This window comes from Lynx rufus, unplaced genomic scaffold (genome assembly GCF_022079265.1).
Source record: "Lynx rufus isolate CCGP_SWC_20201006 ecotype Redwood Valley unplaced genomic scaffold, mLynRuf1.p SCAF_17, whole genome shotgun sequence".
Classification (NCBI taxonomy): Eukaryota; Metazoa; Chordata; class Mammalia; order Carnivora; family Felidae; genus Lynx; species Lynx rufus.
This window is the reverse complement of record NW_025814831.1, coordinates 10,993,291-11,012,103: the sequence shown is the minus strand read 5'-3', so window position 1 is coordinate 11,012,103 and position 18,813 is coordinate 10,993,291. Positions and strand designations below refer to the sequence as shown.

The following is an 18,813-nucleotide window of genomic DNA, read 5'->3' as shown; positions in this document are numbered from 1 at the left end:
CAGCACTAAGTTAGCAACAGCTACAGACCCCCAATTCCAGGTCCTTGGACCCCTTGGGAGAATCCAGTGTGATTTTCCACAGAGTACAGATAATGAGACACTCCTACCTACACCCGTCTGTGCACACGTCCGCACACGCAAACACACACGTGTGCACACGCATGCACGCGCACACCCAGCCTGCTGGCGAGCGGTGGCTGGGCAGTGGCTGATTCAACGCCATTATACTGAGAGCTGAGCATTCATGGTTATGCCTGGGGGTTGGGGGTGCGGGTCCCCCAGAGTCTTTTCTCTGAGACCCTGCTCCTCCCTCAGCCTCCCACAGAGGCTGCCGGGTACCATCTGTGGATTTGATCACGTGTCTCATTCCTTCCCAGATGGTAAGGGCCCCAGGCCGGGGTGGGAAGGTGGATCTGGGGGGGGCAGTGGGGGGTGAAGGAGTATGAGAGGTGGGTCGGGACATGTGGGTCCGAGCCTCTGCTCCCACAAGTGCTGAGCAAGGTGGTCGTGGGCAAGCAAGGCCCACGCAGCAAGGCCACGCCTCTCTTGCACAGAGGAAACGATTGTAATGACACCCAGTGGCCAGGCTGTTTGAAGGCTAGAAGCAAATCAGGCAAGGGAGGCAGCTTTGACCCTGCAGAAGCGTTTCTCAAACATAACTTGGGAAGCTGGTTGAAAGTTCATATTCCTGATTCCACCCAAGGAATCGAAATGTTTGGGGCTGGGCATCTAACGGCTCGAAGAACACTTCCGCAGGATTCTGCCCAGAGGTCCCTGTCTGGGGAGCATTCCGGATGCCCCCCCCCCAGCCCGGCCCTGGAATCCCAGCTCCCCATGCCTCCTCCTAACACCTTCCACACCATACAGGTACCATCTTTAGGTGTGTTTGGGTCTCTTTATAGACCACGAGGTCCGTGAGGGCCCTGAATCATTTCTACACCCCAGTGCCTGGCACGGGGCTTGGCCCGGAGTGGACTCTCGTTGGATGAGTGAATGAGGGGATGGCCAGCTGGTTCCACAGGATTCTGTGCCTCTGCAAGTCCTCAGGTCACTGCCGGAGACTTCTCTGTTCCTTGGGTGGGACGCCCCTTTACACGCCCTGCAGGTGGGGCTGCTGATAACATCCAGGATGCCCCGATTAATAAGAACCCCAGGTAATAAATCACTTCTTAGGATAAGTATGCCCCAGAGGGATTGGAGGCATTTTTGCTTGCTCACTCTCAACTCTGTCTGTAGGGAGCCAGCAGCAAGTGCGTCCCCACTGGCCAGAAGCCAACGGTCTCACGGCAGAGATGGGAGAAGTGACAGTCGCAGGGATAGCAGGGGAAGAGGCGCGGGGACGCATCTGGGCGAGTCAGAGGAGGGTCGGTTCCACCAGGAAGGACCAGGGGAGGCCTCCTGCCACTCGACGTGCAGGCAGAAGTGTAACAAAGGTGCGGACTCACCCATGATTGCATCAGGCTGGAGCCCGAGACAGAACGTTCTGGGAGGTTCCCTTGTTTGTAAAGGAAGCCGAAACCCTCCCTTCTCCTGGTACAAGCTGGGGGCTGTGGGTTCTGCAGGGACAGCTGTGTTCCAGGAGTGAGCTTCGGGCCCCCGCTGTCTGCTGTCCCAGCCGCGAGGTGGGCAGGGCCAGACCACGTGGGGGCTTCTGCACCAGGGAGGCCACAAGGAGGCCAGCAGGGCTCCAAGCAGGAGAGTGCCCTGAATGACTCATATTCTTTTTTTTAATGTTTATTTATTTATTTAAGAGAGAGAGAGAGAGAGAGAGCAGGGGAGGGGACTGAAAGAGGGGACGGGGATGGCCCCAGGTCCTGGCTGAGCTGGGGAGCTAGAGGCCCCTTGTACTGGGACGTGGGAAGACTGTGGGGAGGCGGGGACGGGGGGGTCCTTTTAGGGTGTGATCCGTGTGAGACGTCACTAAGGAGAGACGCCAAGCAGGCACTGGTGTCCGCATTCTGCTCACCGGAAATCTCTGGAAACTTGGAAAGAGCCACGGCACCCCAGGTGAGAGGTGCGAGGTGATGGACGCGACTGAAACGGGCCGGCGGACAACCCCCTGCCAGGGGAATGGAAAGTCCCTGTGGCCCGGGAGAGGGTCTGAGGCCAGACAAGGCCGCCGGAGGGGGGCATGGGAGCAAGCGGGGGGCGCGCGAGGGCCTCCCCTCAGCCACGGAGCTCTGCAGCCTGCGGCCACCTTCACAGTCCTTGACGCTGAAAGCAGAAACCTATCACCGCCGGGCCGCCAGCCGTGTCTTCCAGACCGAATGCCGGGACCTGTCCACGGGCTGGCACAGAGCACGGCCAAAGCCTGGAGGCTGGGGTCGGTGTACCGCCAGGGCCAGCCAGGACGGGCGCTCGGTGTCTCGGAGAGGGCAGGAGTGTGGGCTCCCTGCGACCTGGAACCTACTCCATCGCTCTGTGCCTCAGTCTCCTCAGATGGAAAATAGAGTACTCCAACCTTCCCAGGAGGCGTGTGTGGGCGCCTGGGCCTCTGTGGGCCAAGGAGGAATGGGTACATTTACCTGAAAACAGGGAGCGAGAAGGAACTCCCGCTAACTGGGGCACCAGCCCTGTGCCACAGGCTGGAGTATGAAGCTGAAATTGCTCCCTTATATAATATTCGGATTTCCCTGTTTGCTCTCTCTTCCCTGGATCCTAAGAGCTCGGTGGGTCGAGGATGTGGACTGGGGTTCGTCTTGGCTGCATAGCAAATCACCCTAAAAGTTCACGGCTGGGAACAACCATGTACTACCTCCCAGTTTCTAAGGGTCAGAAATCTGGGAGGGGCCGAGCTGGAAGGTTCCGGCTCACGGTCCCTCCTGAGCTCGTAGTCCGGCCCCGGGCCAGGGGCTGCCGTTCCTGAAGGCCGGACAGGGGCTGGAGCTGGACGTCCGGATTCATTCTCTGCTCTTGGGAGTGGATCTGTTTGCAGGGCTGCATAGACACGGCTTCCCATGGTGGCGGGGGGGTGGGGGATGTGGGAGACACAGACAGACTGACAGAGCATGCAAGACAGAAGCCGCTCTTTATGACCCATTGTCAGAAACGACACCCTCCCCCCTCTGCCGCATTCTCCGTGTTGCAAATAAGTAAGTCACTCCCCCAGTCCGATACAGGGGCCGGGTAATTAAACTCTGGCTCTTGAAGGGAGTGTTATCAGAGGATTTGAGGACACATCTTTAGGGTGACCAGAGTATTGTGACCCCAGAATCGGGCAGAGGAACTGCGCTCATGGAGGCATCTTAAAAAGCGGCAGGACTGACCGACAGGAAACAGTGAACAGGTGCGTGAGAAGGGCCTTCCTGCCCCACTCGCCACGGAGGGGGTGGGGGGGGAGGGAGAGTGTGCGGCTCGGAAAGGTTGGTGTGCATCACGGGTGTGGGTGGTAAGTCGGGGCCCGGGCTGCTCTGACGTCAGAGTCCTTGTTCACCGGGAATTCTCAGCCGCCACCCGTCACGGGGAGGGCCTGGCCGGAATGCGAGCCGATGATGGCAAGCGGCTCCCTCGTCAAAGGGACAGGAGGAGCGTTAGATGACCAAGCAGCTCGCAGAGCAGAGGCGGGCATTCTCCCTACTCTGCCAAATACCCCCGCGGGCGCCTGGGGACTCGCGGGGGCACAGCCAGGGCGGTGGTGCCGAAGGGACTTTGCAAAGGGGCCTGAGATCTGCAGCCAGCATCTCCCCAGCCGCACAGAACCGGGTCAGCGCCAACGCAGACAGCGAGCGGCAGTGGGACATCTGTGTGCACTTTTCCAGCTGAGAGCAGGGGCCCCTCTGCCTGGAAGGGAGAAGGCAGGACCCGCTCTGCGGCTTGGACCGGAGCCAGTATTCCATTTCTTCCTCCTGTGAATTCTTTCCGGAGCTATGATCAACTTAAGGAGGTTCAGAGAGGTGAAGTAACTAGCCCAGAGTCACCCAGCCAGTACGTGGTGACAGAGCCGTGACGCCAGAGGGGCCTGGCCGAGCGGCGGCCTTCCCGGGAGCGCCACCTCTCCAGCCTCCAGGAAGAAACTCTCTGCTGGAAGGAACTGGTATCGGTCCCTCCCTGCTCTGCGGAGGTGGGACACCCTCGGATTCCCGCCATCCGCCCCGGCCCCCTTCGAGCCCCAGAAGTATACTCTTTTCCATCTGCAATCCCGGCCCAAGTGGGGACACAACTCTTTTTCCTACGGTTTTCTTTAACCGCCCGCACCAAGGCAGGAATCAGAAGCAACGCTGCGAAGGCTGTAACTATAGAAGGCAGTAAACAGCATCAGAATGGCCGAGCCTATAAGACCCAAGTCAATCCCGTCCCGACGGCTTGTGGTGGGGACGGGAAAGGTGACTGTCCCACAGAGGGAGCACCCGCCAGCCCCAGCGTTGGGGCTGAGCACTCGACATACAACTTCCACATCTTCCCCCTGGAGGCAGGTGCCACAGGCACAGCCGTGCAGGCCCCAAAGCCTAGCACCACTTCTGGCCTCTGCCTGTCTCTGCTCTGTACCGGCAGGTTTCCTGAGCCTGGGAAGTAGGCTCCTGGAGACCTTGGCCTTGACCCCCTAGGGTCAGCTCCCATAGGGCTGCTCACCTGGGTCCATTTCAAGTCCGAAAAACATGCCCATCCGCGGCCACAGGTGGGAGGTGGTGACAGACAGGGACAGAGCTCCCATCCAGCTGGGACCCCACCCCACATAAAGGAGGCCGCCTTCCCGATCCGGAGACAGGCGATGCCTTCTAAAAATAGTGGCCCCAGCACCCGTGTGAGAATTAGTCTCCCGTGATTGGCATCTTCCCTCCTATGTTCAAGGATGGAAATGCTCCCCTTTTCTCTCTCTCTCTCTCTCTTTTTTGGAGCATGGGAAGGCAGAGAGGGGCTGGATCTGGCACTGGGGTGGTTTTGCCCAACCTCTGCTAGCTGCGCCACTTAACAGCTAGGGGTCCTTGGGCAAGTCACAAGATTAGATGCTAGAATTTTCCCCCTCCCCCAAATCCGCCTCTCTGGACCAGGGTTTAGTGACAACACTCAACATGATAAAGGGACAGGGGCGCCTGGGTGGTTTGGTCAGTTAGGCCTATCTGACTTCGGCTCAGGTCGTGATCTCGAGGTTCATGAGTTCGAGCCCCGCGTCCGGCTCTGGGCTGACGGCTCGGAGCCCGGAGCCGGCTTCGGATTCTGCGTCTCCTCTCTCTCTCTGCTCCTCCCCTGCTCGTGCTCTGTCTCCCTCTGTCTCAAAAATAAATAAACCTCAAAAAAACTAAAAAATAAAATAAAATATGTATTCAGTTCTGCAAATGTTTGGAACCTAAGAGGGCACTAGGTCACCATCTCAGGGACGATGGGGCCGGAACTCTTAGCGACTCAGTGCTTCACGGCCAGCAGGACACAGCATGGTACAATCTGGTCCTAAAGGAGCTGACACTCGGTGTCATGACACTTACCCTTGGTGTCACCCTGTCAGGAAGATGCTGCTCTCAGCGTTTTAGAGACACGGAGGTTAAGCCTGAGGGATTCCCACTTGCCTGAGGCCACGCAGCTGGCGAGGTTACATTCAGGACTCGGGTTCACGGCTTGTCAAAGCCACACCCTTACTGGAAGCCAGTGGTTTCCCAATCGTGCTCCGTGGAACCCTATACTCTGTCAGAGGTTGTCATGGAGGGAGGGTTGGGACCACGAGGGATCAAGGGGAAGGTTTTCTCATGAGCCCAAGAAAGGCCTGGGGTTCGAGAGAGATCCGAGGAGACCACGAGGTGCCAACAGCTCTCAGTGGCAGAACCCCAGGAGGAAGAGGAGCTTGCCAAAGACGGACGTGCTCCCCCGCACTCGGGGTCCTCAGACCAACACCCCCCGATCTGCGAGTGGGGGAGGGGTGCCTCAAAACGCAAATCAATCTACTGGCAAGAAAAGAGTGTTGCATTTCCTTAAGTTTATTTATTTATTTTGAGAGAGAGAGAGAGCACAAACAGGGGAGGGACAGAGAGAGAGGATCCCAAGTAGGCTCCGTGCTGTCGGTGCAGAGCCCGACGCGGGGCTTGAACCCCCGAACCATGACATCACGACCTGAGCCGAAATCAAGAGCCGGGTGCTTAACCGACTGAGCCACCCAGGCGCCCGGGGTGTTGCATTTAAAAATATACATCTGAGTTTGCGTATGAAGATTCACATCACATGCCTACACCTATCCGAGAAAAGTGACCTTATAAAAGAAATACAGCACAGTGTTAGCGGGGCGATGAAATCTGGGGGGGGAGTATTTTCCCATGCCCTTCTGTATATTTTCTGGGTTTTCACACGTTCCTCAATGAATATTTCGTAAAAGATAACAGTGAAAAAGGAAAGTTGTTTTTTGTGGTGTGTGTGGGGGTGTTATTATTTTTTTTTTTTAAAAGAACAAGTTAGGAACCATTCCCGTAACTGGATTATTCCAGTAGACCTAATAAACCCAGGTTACCAGAAATGATTCTTTGGCCATCCCACTCCAAAACGGAACAGTTGGGTGTCCCTGCCAACATTTCCCAAGAGAGGGGAGGAGTTCTCTGCAGGGATAAATGTGTCAGCACCCACGAAAACCCAGCACTCCGGGCGGGCGGCTTTGGGATCCGCCGACTACATCCAGCTCAGAGGCAGGTAATCCGTGACGCTGTGCGTGCTGGGAGCAAAGGAACCCACTTTTCTAGGGTGGCTCTAGGCGTTGGTCTGGAGCCTGGGAGGCGGGAGGGAGTCAGGAGGGAGCCAGGGACGGCTCTGGCACTGGCCCCGAATGCCACGCCCTCTGAAGACAAGTCCTCTCTCTGGGTCTGGGTCTTCACCCCTGCAAAGGGTACCACGAGGGCTTCTGTGGCCCTTTCTGCCTCCAATACGCTTGGATTCTGACTCTAGCCAGCTGGGTACCCCCACACACGGGACCGACAGGGCCCCAACTCCGCCGAGGGGCCCGAGGGGCCTCCCCTTGTCTGGCACAGGGCACTGCCCTCACCGCGTGGCGCAGACAGAACTGTTGTACGGGGTCCCTCCGGGCAGAGGCCACGCGGTCTCAGTGGGGGCTGTTTCGTGGCTCCTCTCCCCTCCAGCGTCCCCGGCCAAACAGACAGGCAGGCTGTGTCTGTCCAGCAACCGAGAGGACGGGCTGGTCAGAAACAGAGCCAGCCTGCTAACTTGCCCAAACAAAGTTCTTTTTCTCCAGAAATAATTTGGGAAGGCGGGGGTGGGGGGGGGGTAGGGGTTGGGCTGTTTAACGCTCCCAAAGAAACGGTTGCAGCAGCCAAAGGGTAAACAAAGTGTTGAGGCGATTCAACTGCCACCGCCCCTGGTGCTTGTCTGAAAGTGTTTCCGGGCCTCTCGATGGAAAGGGGTTCAACCCCCTCCTCGGCCGCCCCTCCCTCTCCTCCCCTCCCCAGCCCCCCTCCCCATCTCAGAAGCTGCCCTTTTCTCCTCTAGACTCTGGGACTGAGTGGGCAGAGCCCGAAGGTACATAATCCTGTTTGCTGTGGTCACCGGCTTTGAACCCCGCCTCTCTCTGATCTTTCCTCCATTCCTTCTCCCGGTGGAATCGGTGCTCTGGCTTAGCTGGTAGTTTCAGAGTTGGGGGTGGCATGTGGGGGGAGGCGCACCTGCTATGAGCCGGGCCCCTCCATAGCTTCACAAAGCTAACAGAGGCAGAGACTAGAACACAGGCCACACGGGGGGCAGGGGGAGGCGGTCGGGACACCATCGGGCCCCCCAAGACTTAAAAGAGCTTTGTTTTCCAGAGTTGAGGGCAGTTGGAATGTCACCCCTCTTGGTTTTGGGGCTCCTGGTGGCTGGGCTCTGCCCCACTGTCCGCTGCCTCCTGGGGGGCAGGCTTGGCCCCGAGATAGCCACCCAGGAGGTGCAACACACTGGGCCACCCTTGGACAGCCTCCGATTGGCCTCCAGCAACACTGCCTTCACCTTCAGCCTCTACAAGCGGTTGGTTTCAAAGACCCCCAATAAGAACGTCATCTTCTCCCCGCTGAGCATCTCCACCGCCTTGGCTTTCCTATCCTTGGGGGCCCGCGGCACCACCCTCACGGAGATCCTCGAAGGCCTCAAGTTCAACCTCACGGAGACCCCCGACACGGAAATCCACCGGGGCTTCCAGCACCTTCTGCAGAGCCTCAGCCGGCCCAGCGACGAGCTACAGCTGAGCGTGGGCAACGCCATATTTGTCAGCGAGGGGCTGAAGCTGCTGGAGAAGTTCAGGGAAGATGCCAGGGCGCTCTATGCCTCCGAGGCCTTCTCCACCGACTTCCAGGACTCGGCTGCCGCCGAGAAGCTTATCAACGACTTCGTGAAGAATAGGACCCAGGGGAAAATTGTGGACTTGGTCAAGGACCTTGACCTGCACACAGCAATGGTCTTGGTGAACTACATCTTCCTTAAAGGTGAGTGCCCGGCTTGGGGTTTGGAAGGAAACGGATCAGATCTGATCTGTTAGTTCTGCTCCGGCGGGGCCGTCTCTGGCCTGGTATAGCAAACCGTGTTATTAGGGAAACCCTCACACAGCAGGTGCCCTTGGTCCGGGGTGGGCGGAGGGGAGGAGGCGCGGCACCAAGGTCCCTCCCTGCCTGTAAGCACGGTCTTCTCTTAAGGTTTTCCAAATGACGCTGGGTCGGGCCCAGTAACCCTTGGACTGAGTCAGAGTCAAACTTGCCTGCTCACCAGAAGGCAGGCGCTGCCCTTTCAAGTCGCTCTTGGGTGGGTGGGAACTTCAGCTCCTTCCCTGAAGAGACGCCTTTGGACATGCTCTAGAAGCCCTCTGCCAGTGCCACACCAGTGGGACCGTTCTGACCTGGACTGGGTCCTGCCCAGGGACTCAGCCTCTGGGAGTCCCAGCCCGTCTGGGGGCCATGAACACAGGAAGACAGTGTGTAAGGAGCCTGGCCAACCCAGGGTCCTGTAATAACGGGGGAGCTTATGCTCCCCTATAAGCTTTTCTTTTAAGTTTATGTATTTATTTTGGGAGACAGAGAGAGACAGAGCAGGGGAGGGGCAGAGAGAGAGGGAGAGAGAGAATCCCAAGCAGGCTCTGCACTGTCAGTGTGGAGCCCGACGCGGGGCTTGACCTCACGAACCGTGAGATCACGACCGGAGCTGAAAATGAGAGCCGGCCGCTTAACCGACTGAGCCACCCAGGCACCCCCGATCCTCTATGATCTTGAGGGTGGTACCAGCAGGGTCACCATTCTGGGGAAGCGCCCTGGGGGAGGGCAATATCCCGGCCAGGACCCCTTCCCAGATTCTGGTTGGTCCAGTGCCCCATCCCATGGGTAGAAACCCAGCAAACACAGACCTCAGCCCATAAATTCGGGAGAGACGGAGTGCGAACAGAGTCAGCCTTGGGGAGCAGCAGTCCCAACGGGGACGAAAAACAGACGCGACCCAAAGCCTGATCATGGAGTCAGGGAGCCATCAGGTGTCTGAGAGACAAGAGCTGAGGGGAGACACGGCAAGTCTGCAGGAGGGGCTCTGGCTGGGTCCCCGGCCCCGGCAGGTGAAGGCGCGGAACCAGATTTCTCTATAAAACGAATGTGGGCCGGATGCGCCCCGTCTGTTCTTTGTGTCTCCTGTGGTTTCCCCTCCTACCACCCTGCCCTGCCCAAGGATTTTCTCCTCCAAATTCTCCTCCCCAGGGACACGCCAGCCGGTGGGCTTCCCCCCCACCCCCACTCTGGTGCCTCTATCAATGAAGCTCAGGCCCGGGGGGTGGGGGAGGGGAGGGGGTGGCTCGCTTTCCCAGCAAAGGAGCTCCCACCCACCCTGCTGAGTGCTCCAGTCCTCCTGGGGACACAGACCTGTGCCCTCTCCTCGGCTGACCTCTGCCCTGCCCTCACGTCCCCACTTGGCCCCTCGTTTCAGCCCGTTTGACGAGGCTGTGCGCGTGTGCGGACCGCCGGGCGAGGTCAACGACCGGGTGGCCAACTGGCGGTTACGAGCATTGTCCCTTTCAGGGGGCCAGGGGTTTCCCATTCCTCCCCCGGCGGCAGCGCCCCGGGGTCCCTCCCCCCTCTCTCCCTGACCCCTCCCCGTCTCTCTTGCACGTGCTCGTCCCGGCTTCCGGCAGGTGTCTCGCTCACCACGATGAACCGGATCTTCGTTCCACGGCCCCTTCCCCGTCCCGACCTGTGGGGCTCACCCCCGTCTCCGGCGGCGCGCCCGCTTGGCCCCCCCCCAGGCAGGGCCGCCCCTAAGAGGCCAGTGGGGTGCCTGGCGGTGCGCCCCCGGGGAACCCGGGCGGAGAAGGGGTAGAGGCCCGGCAGCCCCGTGTTCACGGAGTCCTCTGACCTTCAGCCAAATGGAAGACGCCCTTCGACCCCCACAACACGTTCGAGGCGAAGTTCCACGTGAGCAAGAGGAGGAGGGTGACGGTGCCCATGATGGACCTCGAGGACGTGGAGGTGCCTTACTTCCGGGACGAGCGGCTGGCCTGCACCGTCGTGGAGCTCCAGTACGCCAGCAACGACAGCGCGCTCTTTGTTCTCCCCGACCAGGGCAGGATGGAGGCCGTGGAGGCCGTGCTGCAACCAGAGACGCTGAGGGGGTGGAGACACTCACTGCGGCTGAGGTGACTGCCCCTCCCTCCTCCTCCGTCGCTCTCCCCCACTCCCCGTGTCCCCAGCGCGCGGGACCCCCCTGATGTCCCCGGCCGGGGCTGCAGTGCTGGGAGAACCGGTCCCAGCACACGTGGGGCTTGGGGTTACCTTGCCCTTGGCCCATTTACTCCTCCATCGCATAGGTTAATTGAGCAGCTACGATGGGCCAGGCACTAATTTTAAATAGGTAAATTGTTCAGTAGGTTGGACCTGAAGAAATGAAGGTGTGGGGGTGGAGAATAGAGCAGGGTAAAATGATTAGGAACACTGAACCCACCAGGAGGTGGTTAGTGATTTGAAATAGGATCGCCAGCAGGTGGTATCTGAGCATCGGCATGACCAGGCGTGAGGGACCCGAGCCCTGCGGGTATGTTAGGGAAAAGCATTCCTGGCAGAGGGAACGGCCAGTGCGGAGCCTCCGTGCAAAGCCTGGTCTGCCTGAGGATTGGTGAGGCGAGACAGGCTGGAGCAGAGTGAGAGTTAGGAGAAGTCAGGGGGCCCCACGGGATGGCTCTGGTCAAGCAGGGCCATGCAGACGCCGGGGAAACCGCAACTCTCCCTCCTCTGAGTGCAATGCGGAGTCATGGCAAGGTCTGCGCCGAAGACGGAGTGACCTGAGTACTGTTTTAAAAAGACCACCCAGGAAGCTGAGTGGAGAACTGACCGTCGAGGACAGGCACGGAGGCAGGAGGACCTGTTAGGAGCCCAGTGCCGCAATAAGTGTGAGAAGTGGTCAGGGGCCAGGTCAACCTGAGGGTCGAGACGGGCTGGGACATGGAATGCGGAAGAGCAAAGTCAAGGGGACGAGCAAGGCAAGGAGCGTCCTGGGCCCGGTTCCCGCGGTGGGGACACGGGGCGGCAGTCGCAGGTCAGATCCCTGGAAGCCCCACGACACAGGGACCCCGCTCTCTCACCCACGTTGCGTGTTGCAACGCTTCCTTCCTCCAACGGCAAATAGCCGCTGCACGGCAGGGGCTTGATGATCGGGTGTCAACGGGTAGAATATTCATCACACGCCTTTAATTTACAAAGCGCTGAGGAAATATACGCCTCTGCGCATTCCCAGCCCATGATGGGTGCTAGGAATGGGTGAGTCAATGGATGGATGCCTGGATGGACGAATGAATGAATTTGGAGAGGAATGGATAGCCTCCCTGCTCATGGGACTCAAGGTTCAATGGGAGACGCAGCCCCCTCACGTCTGGCAACTGTAACACCAGACGGTGACAAGAGCCTGGAGGGATATAAACAGACAGAGGGAAGTGTGAAGGTGGGGAGCTTTTGCTCCCAGAACTCCCCACCAGTTCCGCTCAGAAGCAGAAGAAGCCCCTGCCCTCGGGGAGCTCTCCAGACAGCCAAGATGGGGGCCTTCAGTTGCGCGTTTCAGGACCCCCTCGAATAGAATCCCTTCACGTCCAGCCCCAGCCCCGGCCGCTCATCCCCAACACCAAGGCCTCCCTCCACTCTGTGAAGCATCCTCTCTCCTTCCTGCCTTCCTACAAGTCCATCCACCTGCCTCCTGTTCCCATCTCCACCCGGCGAGCTCCTTCCTCCCCTTCAGGACTCAGGCTTGACGCCACCTCCTACAGGAAGCCTTCCTGGTGCCCGTGGAGCATTCTGTGGAATCCCTGTCGGAGACCGTGTGTTTCCCGCTGTCCTGCAAGCTTGCGGGGGAGGACCGGGGCGGGCATGGGTGCTGCCCCGGCCCCGGCCCTGGCCCCCTGCCTGGCACACGTAGGCACTCGCAGATGTGCATGGATAATTAATGAATTAAGAAGAGTCAGCACAAGGGGTCAAGAAACTGAGGAAAAGAGGGGTGCCCGGGTGGCCGAGTCGGTTAATCGTCCGTCTCTGGATTTCGGCTCGGGTCATAATCTCACGGTTTGTGAGTTCAAGCCCCACACTGGGCTCTGCACTGACAGTGCAGAGCCTGCTTGGGAGTCTCTCTCTCTCGCTCTCTCTCTCTCTCTGTGCCCCTTCCCTACTCAGGTTCTCTCTCTCTCTCTCTCTCTCTCTCTCCCTCCTCCCCCCTCAAAATACATAAATAAACTTAAAAAAAGAAGAAGAAACTGAGGAAATGAGTACTTATTTCCAACAAGGTGGCTGGAAAGGAAACCAGGGAAGACCACGCTGGGAGGCGGGAGAAGGTGAGCATTGGGTCAGGCAGGTTCACCTGAAACTTTCTCTTTTCCCAGGTGGATAGACCACCTGTACCTGCCCAAGTTTTCCATCTCCAGCAGCTATAATCTGGAAGCCATACTCCCCCAGCTGGGCGTGACGAAAGTCTTCACCAACCAGGCCGACCTGTCGGGAATCACGGGGGAGAGGAACCTGGCAGTTTCCCAGGTGAGTCTTTAAACCGTACGTGACTCATCCTCCATATCTGAGCTCGAATGGTAAAGGCCAGGTGGACGTTTGGGTCCTCTTGAATTTGCATAAATCACTGCATTTCTCATTATCCGGCTCCCCTCCCCGGGACTTGCGCAAGCCCGGGCGAGCTGGGCTGCAACCGTGTTGAAAGCCGGTCCCCACCTCCCCTTGCCATATGATGTGACACGGAAGCCACGCGTGGGGGAGCGCTGGGACGGAATGAGAGGTGGACCCCATCCCGTGCTCCACCTTTTTAAAAAAAAAATGTTTTTTTAATGTTTATATTATTTTTGAGACAGAGAGAGACAGAGTGCAAGCGGGGGAGGGGCAGAGAGAGAGAGGGAGACACAGCATCCGAAGCAGGCTCCGGGCTCCGAGCCGTCAGCACAGAGCCCGAGGCGGGGCTCGAACTCACGAACCGTGAGATCGTGACCTGAGCCGAAGTCGGATGCTCAACCGACTGAGCCACCCCGGCGCCCCCTGTGCCCCACCTTTTACTGCCAACAGTGGCAAATAATTACAGTGCTGGAACCTTCAAGTTTTCATCTGTAAATGGGGGTGGTGGTTCTTGGCCAGTGTGCAGTGCCCGGCAGAGCAGGGGAGAGGCACTAGATAATCACAGCCACGGGGCAATGGTGATGGAAATGCCCCAAGGGTGTGAAAGGAGAATACAGGGGCCCTTGCGCTACGCTTCTGGAAACAAGGTCCCCAGATGAAGCGGGGCGTCTGAGCCTTCCGCTCTCCTCCGCGCCCCACTTTCCAAAGGGTGCGGTGATGGAGAGACGTGTGCAGAGGGGCCCATGCGGTCCAGGGATGTGAAGCCCCATGACACCCAAAGTCGCCAAGGGGCCCGAGGACATTTCAGATGGAGCAGGAGAGGTGCTAAAACCAGTGGGGCCCTTCCTGTCTGCAGGGATGTCTGCGGCGGCTGCTTCAAGGCCGAGAAGCTGCCAGAAAGTTGCTTGCGAGAAAAATGCCTCGTATGACCCTTGACCCTCCCTCTACATTATATGGAGTGGTTTTGGGGGGCAGCACAGTCCCTGGACTCAGACAGAGAGCCACTCAGATCAGGGTGCCCTCCCTCCGCGTCTCCATGACCCTGAGCCTCAGTTTGTGCATCTGTGCGTTGGGTCTGTCCGAGACCGCTGCCAGGGTCGTCGGCAGGAACAAACGGATCCGGCTGAACAGCACAATGACAGGCCAGGGTAGACGCCCCCTCGGGACTCTCGAGCAGGCTGTTCACCTCTTGCCCACCCCATCTGCGGTGGCTGACGGTCTTGCGTTCCCGCAGGTGGTCCACAAGACCGTGCTCGACGTGACCGAGGTGGGCACGGAAGCAGCGGCGGCCACGGGAAGCAAAATTATGTTGATGTCTGGAAAAATTGGCCCACTGACCACTGTGCGTTTCAACAGACCGTTTCTGCTGTCCATACTCAGCAAAGACACCCAGGACATCCTCTTTTGGGGTAAAGTCGCCAACCCCAATCAAGCCTAGGGCCCCCCCTCTGAGGTGCCGGGCGCCCGGGTCTCCAGACGCAACCTGGCCTCTGCGCACCAAGGAGCCACCTGCCAGGCCCTGCCTGGCTCATCCTTTAGACGGTGACCGTGACTCTGCCTGGTGGCTTCCACCTGCACAGGGAGCTTGTGGACTTTTTGATCGGCGGCTCTGAGACCTCCAGACAGCAATAAACCACCTTTCTCGGACAGGACGCTCTCCTTGTGCCTTTCTACCCCGACCTGCCTGACTCCACGGCCCTGCAGCTGCCTGTGCCCAGGGGCCAAGCTCCAGAACCTTCCACCGGGCTCAGTCTCACCCAGGCTCTGGGCCCCTCTGCTTGCGGCACTCGTGGCCAAGCCCACCTGGACCTCAGGCCCGGGACGGGAGGAGAGCCTGCGGCCTGGTTCTCTTCTGTGGGCTCCCCTGTCCCGGGTTCCAGTCTCGCTTTTTTCCCCTCCCCTGGGCCCAGATGTGTCTACGCATGGACCCCCACCCCCGACCCTGACCACATCTGGCACAGCCCCTGGACCTCTGGCTCCCGGGCCTTCTCTCCTCCGGGATGCCTCCTTTCACCGCGCCCCCCCAGCATGCCCAATCCAGGGAGAAGAGCTGCTTTGTAGGTTCCCGGCCGGAGTTCCTCGCCTGCTTCACCAGTCCTGAGTCCTCTCCAACAGATGGAACCCTCAGCAAGCAAATGAGGCATAAAAGGACAACTGCAGTTAAAACCTATAGGTGATTCTGAGCCCCATTTTATAGATGAGGAAACTGAGGAACAGAGAGGCTCAGTAATTTCCCCCAAGCCCACACAGCTAGGAATTATTGCCAGCGGGGTATTATCCCAACCTGCTAGATGTCAAGAGGACCGCTCCGAGCCACAAAGAGATTCTGCCCTTGAAGATTCTCGCAGTGATGGGGGTGGGGGGGGCCCGGGTGGCTCAGTCAGTTAAGCGTCCGACTCTTGGTTTCAGCTTGGGTCGCGATCTCACGGTTTGGTGAGTTCAAGCCCCGTGTCAGGCTCCGTGCAGGCAGTGTGGAGCCGGCTTGAGATTCTCTCTCTCTCTCTCTCTCTCTCTCTGCCCCTCCCCCGGTCATGTCTCCCTCAAAATAAATAAATAAACTTAAAAAAATAAAAATTTTAAAAAAAGATTCTCTCTCTCTCTCCCTCTGCCCCTCCCCAACTCATGGTCTCTCCCTCTCTCTCTCTTTCAATCTAAAATAAAAAAAATAAATAAAATAAACAAAGAAGAAAAGATTCTCACAGTGATGACCCTCACAGACTTGGAATCTGCTGGGCAAGACTGATGGTGAAGCAAGGCTCTGGAAGCTAAGAGCAAAGCACCGAACTCAGGGAAGTCAGAGAAGACTTCCTGGAGGAGGTGACCCCTGTGCTGTAATCGGAGGAAGAGTAGAAGGCGGTTGAGTGAACAGAGAGGAGAGTGTTCTGGGCAGGGGAAGGTGACGGAGGCACTTTCAGGAAACCGGAGGCTGCGGGACAGCTTGGACCAGCGAGCAGAGGGGCTTCTAAGGGGAGAGGGCTGTGGCAGGACTGCTGAGGGCCTGGCGGCTCAGCGAGGGTTCTGGAATGGTTTCCGAGAGCCGCAGGCAGCTTTAAAGGAGCTTAAACAGGGAGCTGACGGGAGCAGGTTTGCACACTAGAACGCAGACACTGGTTGCTGTGCAGAGAAGTGATTAGCGGCCTGGGACAGGGGTGTGGGCTGGGCATGGCAGGTGCTTCGAAAGGACAAGGGCACGGCTGGAGAGAGAGAACAGGGACGGTTCGCGGGCTGTGATGACAGCCGATGTCACGTTACGGGTAGATTCGCAGGAGACGGCCAAGGGATTCGCTTCAGGGGTTTGGGAGAGAAATCTGGGCTGGGGCGTAGCAAGCGGTCAGGATCTGTCCCCCTGGATGGGCAAGGGAGCGTTGAGGGGGACGAGCCCCCCCCCCAGAGTGAGTGCGACGGACTGTGAAGAGAAGGGCAGGGAGAGTGGCCTGAGTTGTCACCCCAGGACCAAGAGGAGAGCTGCGGAGGGGACGGGGGGAGGGCTGGGGAGTGAAGCAGGGAATGAATGAACCCAGGGGATGAGATAGTGAGCAGGCCCCATATCCTAAGCCCTGACCGTTCTGCCCCCGGATTGCGCGCTTGTGACTCAGTCCCCTAGATGGGACTTCGGCCTCTTCGACAGCACCCCACGCAGGTGGGGAAGCCAGGCAATCCCTCCTGAGCTCTCATTCGCCCCGTGGGAGAAATCACAGGCTGACAAGGGCTCTCCAGGCACCAAGCGGTGCCGCCCTGGGAGAGGAGTCAAACCGTCCCTCTTCCTGCCTCCGGTGCATCCAAACTGGGATTTCTTTTTTGCTCCAAGGATGTTCTGGAGCTTTCCCACTGGACTCTTGGACTGTTCACAAAGACTCTCTCGTCCAGGTCAGCGCTCTCCAGGGACTCCGAGACCGCAGCCGAGAGGGCTGGAGGTCGGCGTGACTGTTACCTGACACACGGGTGGGCGAGATGCCTCCCGGGCCCCTCAGGGTATGGCGCAGGACCCCAAAGTCCCCCCAAGGGCATTCGGTCCACGGAAGGGTGCCAAGTCTTGCTGTCGAAAGAGAGATACAAGCGAGGGGAATCTTATCTGGCCATCTCACTGACGTCACCCACAATGCTTTGGGAGTCTGTCCGAAGAGTGGTGGGTAACAGGGCCCCATCACAAACGGGCGACTCGCTGACTAGGCTATGCTTCGGCACCATCGCTCTGCCCGCACAGGGGAGGATGCGTGGTTGGGGGCGGGCTGGGGCGGGAGAGGAGCTGCAGGATGGCCAGATGTTGTAGCCCGAGCTACGGAACTGGGGAGGCGTGCAGAGAACGGGGGCTGCCCGGAGAGACGTCAGCAGGTGCCATGACGAGGACTTAGTGGCTGATTGCGCAAAGGACAGGAAAGAATCGAGGCTGACACCCAGGTTGCTAGGTCGGGAGCTCGGGAAGCTGGAAACGATACCCTGCTGTGGGGGCTCGGGATTACAGAAAGAACATTCTTCTGCAGGAAGGCGATGAGCTCAGATGCGGACGCGTGCAGTTGGAGATGCCCGTGGGTCACGTCAGAAGAGATGTCCGTGTAGATCTGCAGCTCGGTAAGAGGGAAGGAGACGGATGGCACGGTCGGCGTGTTGACTGAGACAGTGAGCGGAGACAGATATCTCAGGGAGCGCGCGCGGGGCCGAGAGCCCAGAGGTGCCCTTAACCAAACACCAACATCTGAGGGAATTCCAAGCAGACCACAAGGGAGGCCGCAAAGGAGGGTGGTCTCGTGAAGGCCCAAGGATGAAGGTGCCACAGCAGAGACGGATGGCCAGCACGGAACGGGCGAGCAGTCCCAGGGCGAAGAGCGTCCTCTAGAACCGTCCCAACACTGGTCCGCAGGCGACTTTGGCAGGAACAACCACGGGGGAGGATGAGACCAGGAAGTGGCGTTGGGGGCTGGGCAGACCAGCAGTCGGGGGTGGGGGGGGGAGTCTACACCGTCAACATCGCTCCGCCGCTGTTTGGCATCGAAAGGCAGGGAAGAGGGGACCTTGAGAGTCATTTAGAAAACGTGAGGATTGTCTTTCCATTTTTTAAATAATGAGAGTCTTGAGCATGCTTATTTTTCCTTTTTAAAAGTGTTTTTTTGGGGCGCCTGGGTGGCGCAGTCGGTTAAGCGTCCGACTTCAGCCAGGTCACGATCTCGCGGTCCAGGAGTTCGAGCCCCGCGTCAGGCTCTGGGCTGACGGCTCGGAGCCTGGAGCCTGTTTCGGATTCTGTGTCTCCCTCTCTCTCTGCCCCTCGCCCGTTCATGCTCTGTCTCTCTCTGTCCCAAAAATAAATAAACGTTGAAAAAAAAATTAAAAAAAAAAGTGTTTGTTTTTTTTTTTAATTAGAGCAAATGCAGGGGCGAGGGGCAGAGGGAGAGAGGGAGAGAGACTTACGCAGGACTCCATGCTCAGCGTGGAGCTCAAGGCAGGGCTCGATCCCATGATCCTGGGATCCCGGGATCACGACCTGAGCCGAAATCGAGAGTTGGACGTCCAGTCAACTGGGCCACTCAGGTGCCCCTTGAGCATGTTTTAATAATAAAATTCCGAACGCGAGTTTGAAGACAGAAAATAGAAGAAGTTAGTCGTGGGTGGTAAAATGGGGGCTGGATGGGACGCCAAGCACAGGAGGGGGAGCCCTGGGCCCCACAGGTGGCACGCCATTCTAGGGAGAAGATACAGAGGGCAAAAGCACGACTCTAAGCACCTTGGCAGAAAGGTGAGGGAGCGCCCCTCAAACGGCTCCTACTTTCCCCTGTGCTGCAGAGAAGAATGTTCCCTACTGAAT

The 18,813-nt window shown here is 58.5% G+C and overlaps 1 protein-coding gene across 1 annotated transcript; it reads left to right on the top strand.

Annotated features, from left to right (window-relative positions):
* Window positions 1–2,070: 2,070 nt before the first annotated feature.
* On the top strand, window positions 2,071–14,454 carry SERPINA3 (serpin family A member 3). The gene is made up of 6 exons (XM_047079910.1): window positions 2,071–2,383; window positions 5,430–5,580; window positions 7,735–8,381; window positions 10,288–10,561; window positions 12,785–12,935; window positions 14,251–14,454. The coding sequence occupies exons 1-6, from the start codon at window positions 2,071–2,073 to the stop codon at window positions 14,452–14,454; spliced, it is 1,740 nt and encodes a 579-aa protein (XP_046935866.1).
* The last annotated feature ends 4,359 nt before the right edge of the window (window positions 14,455–18,813 follow it).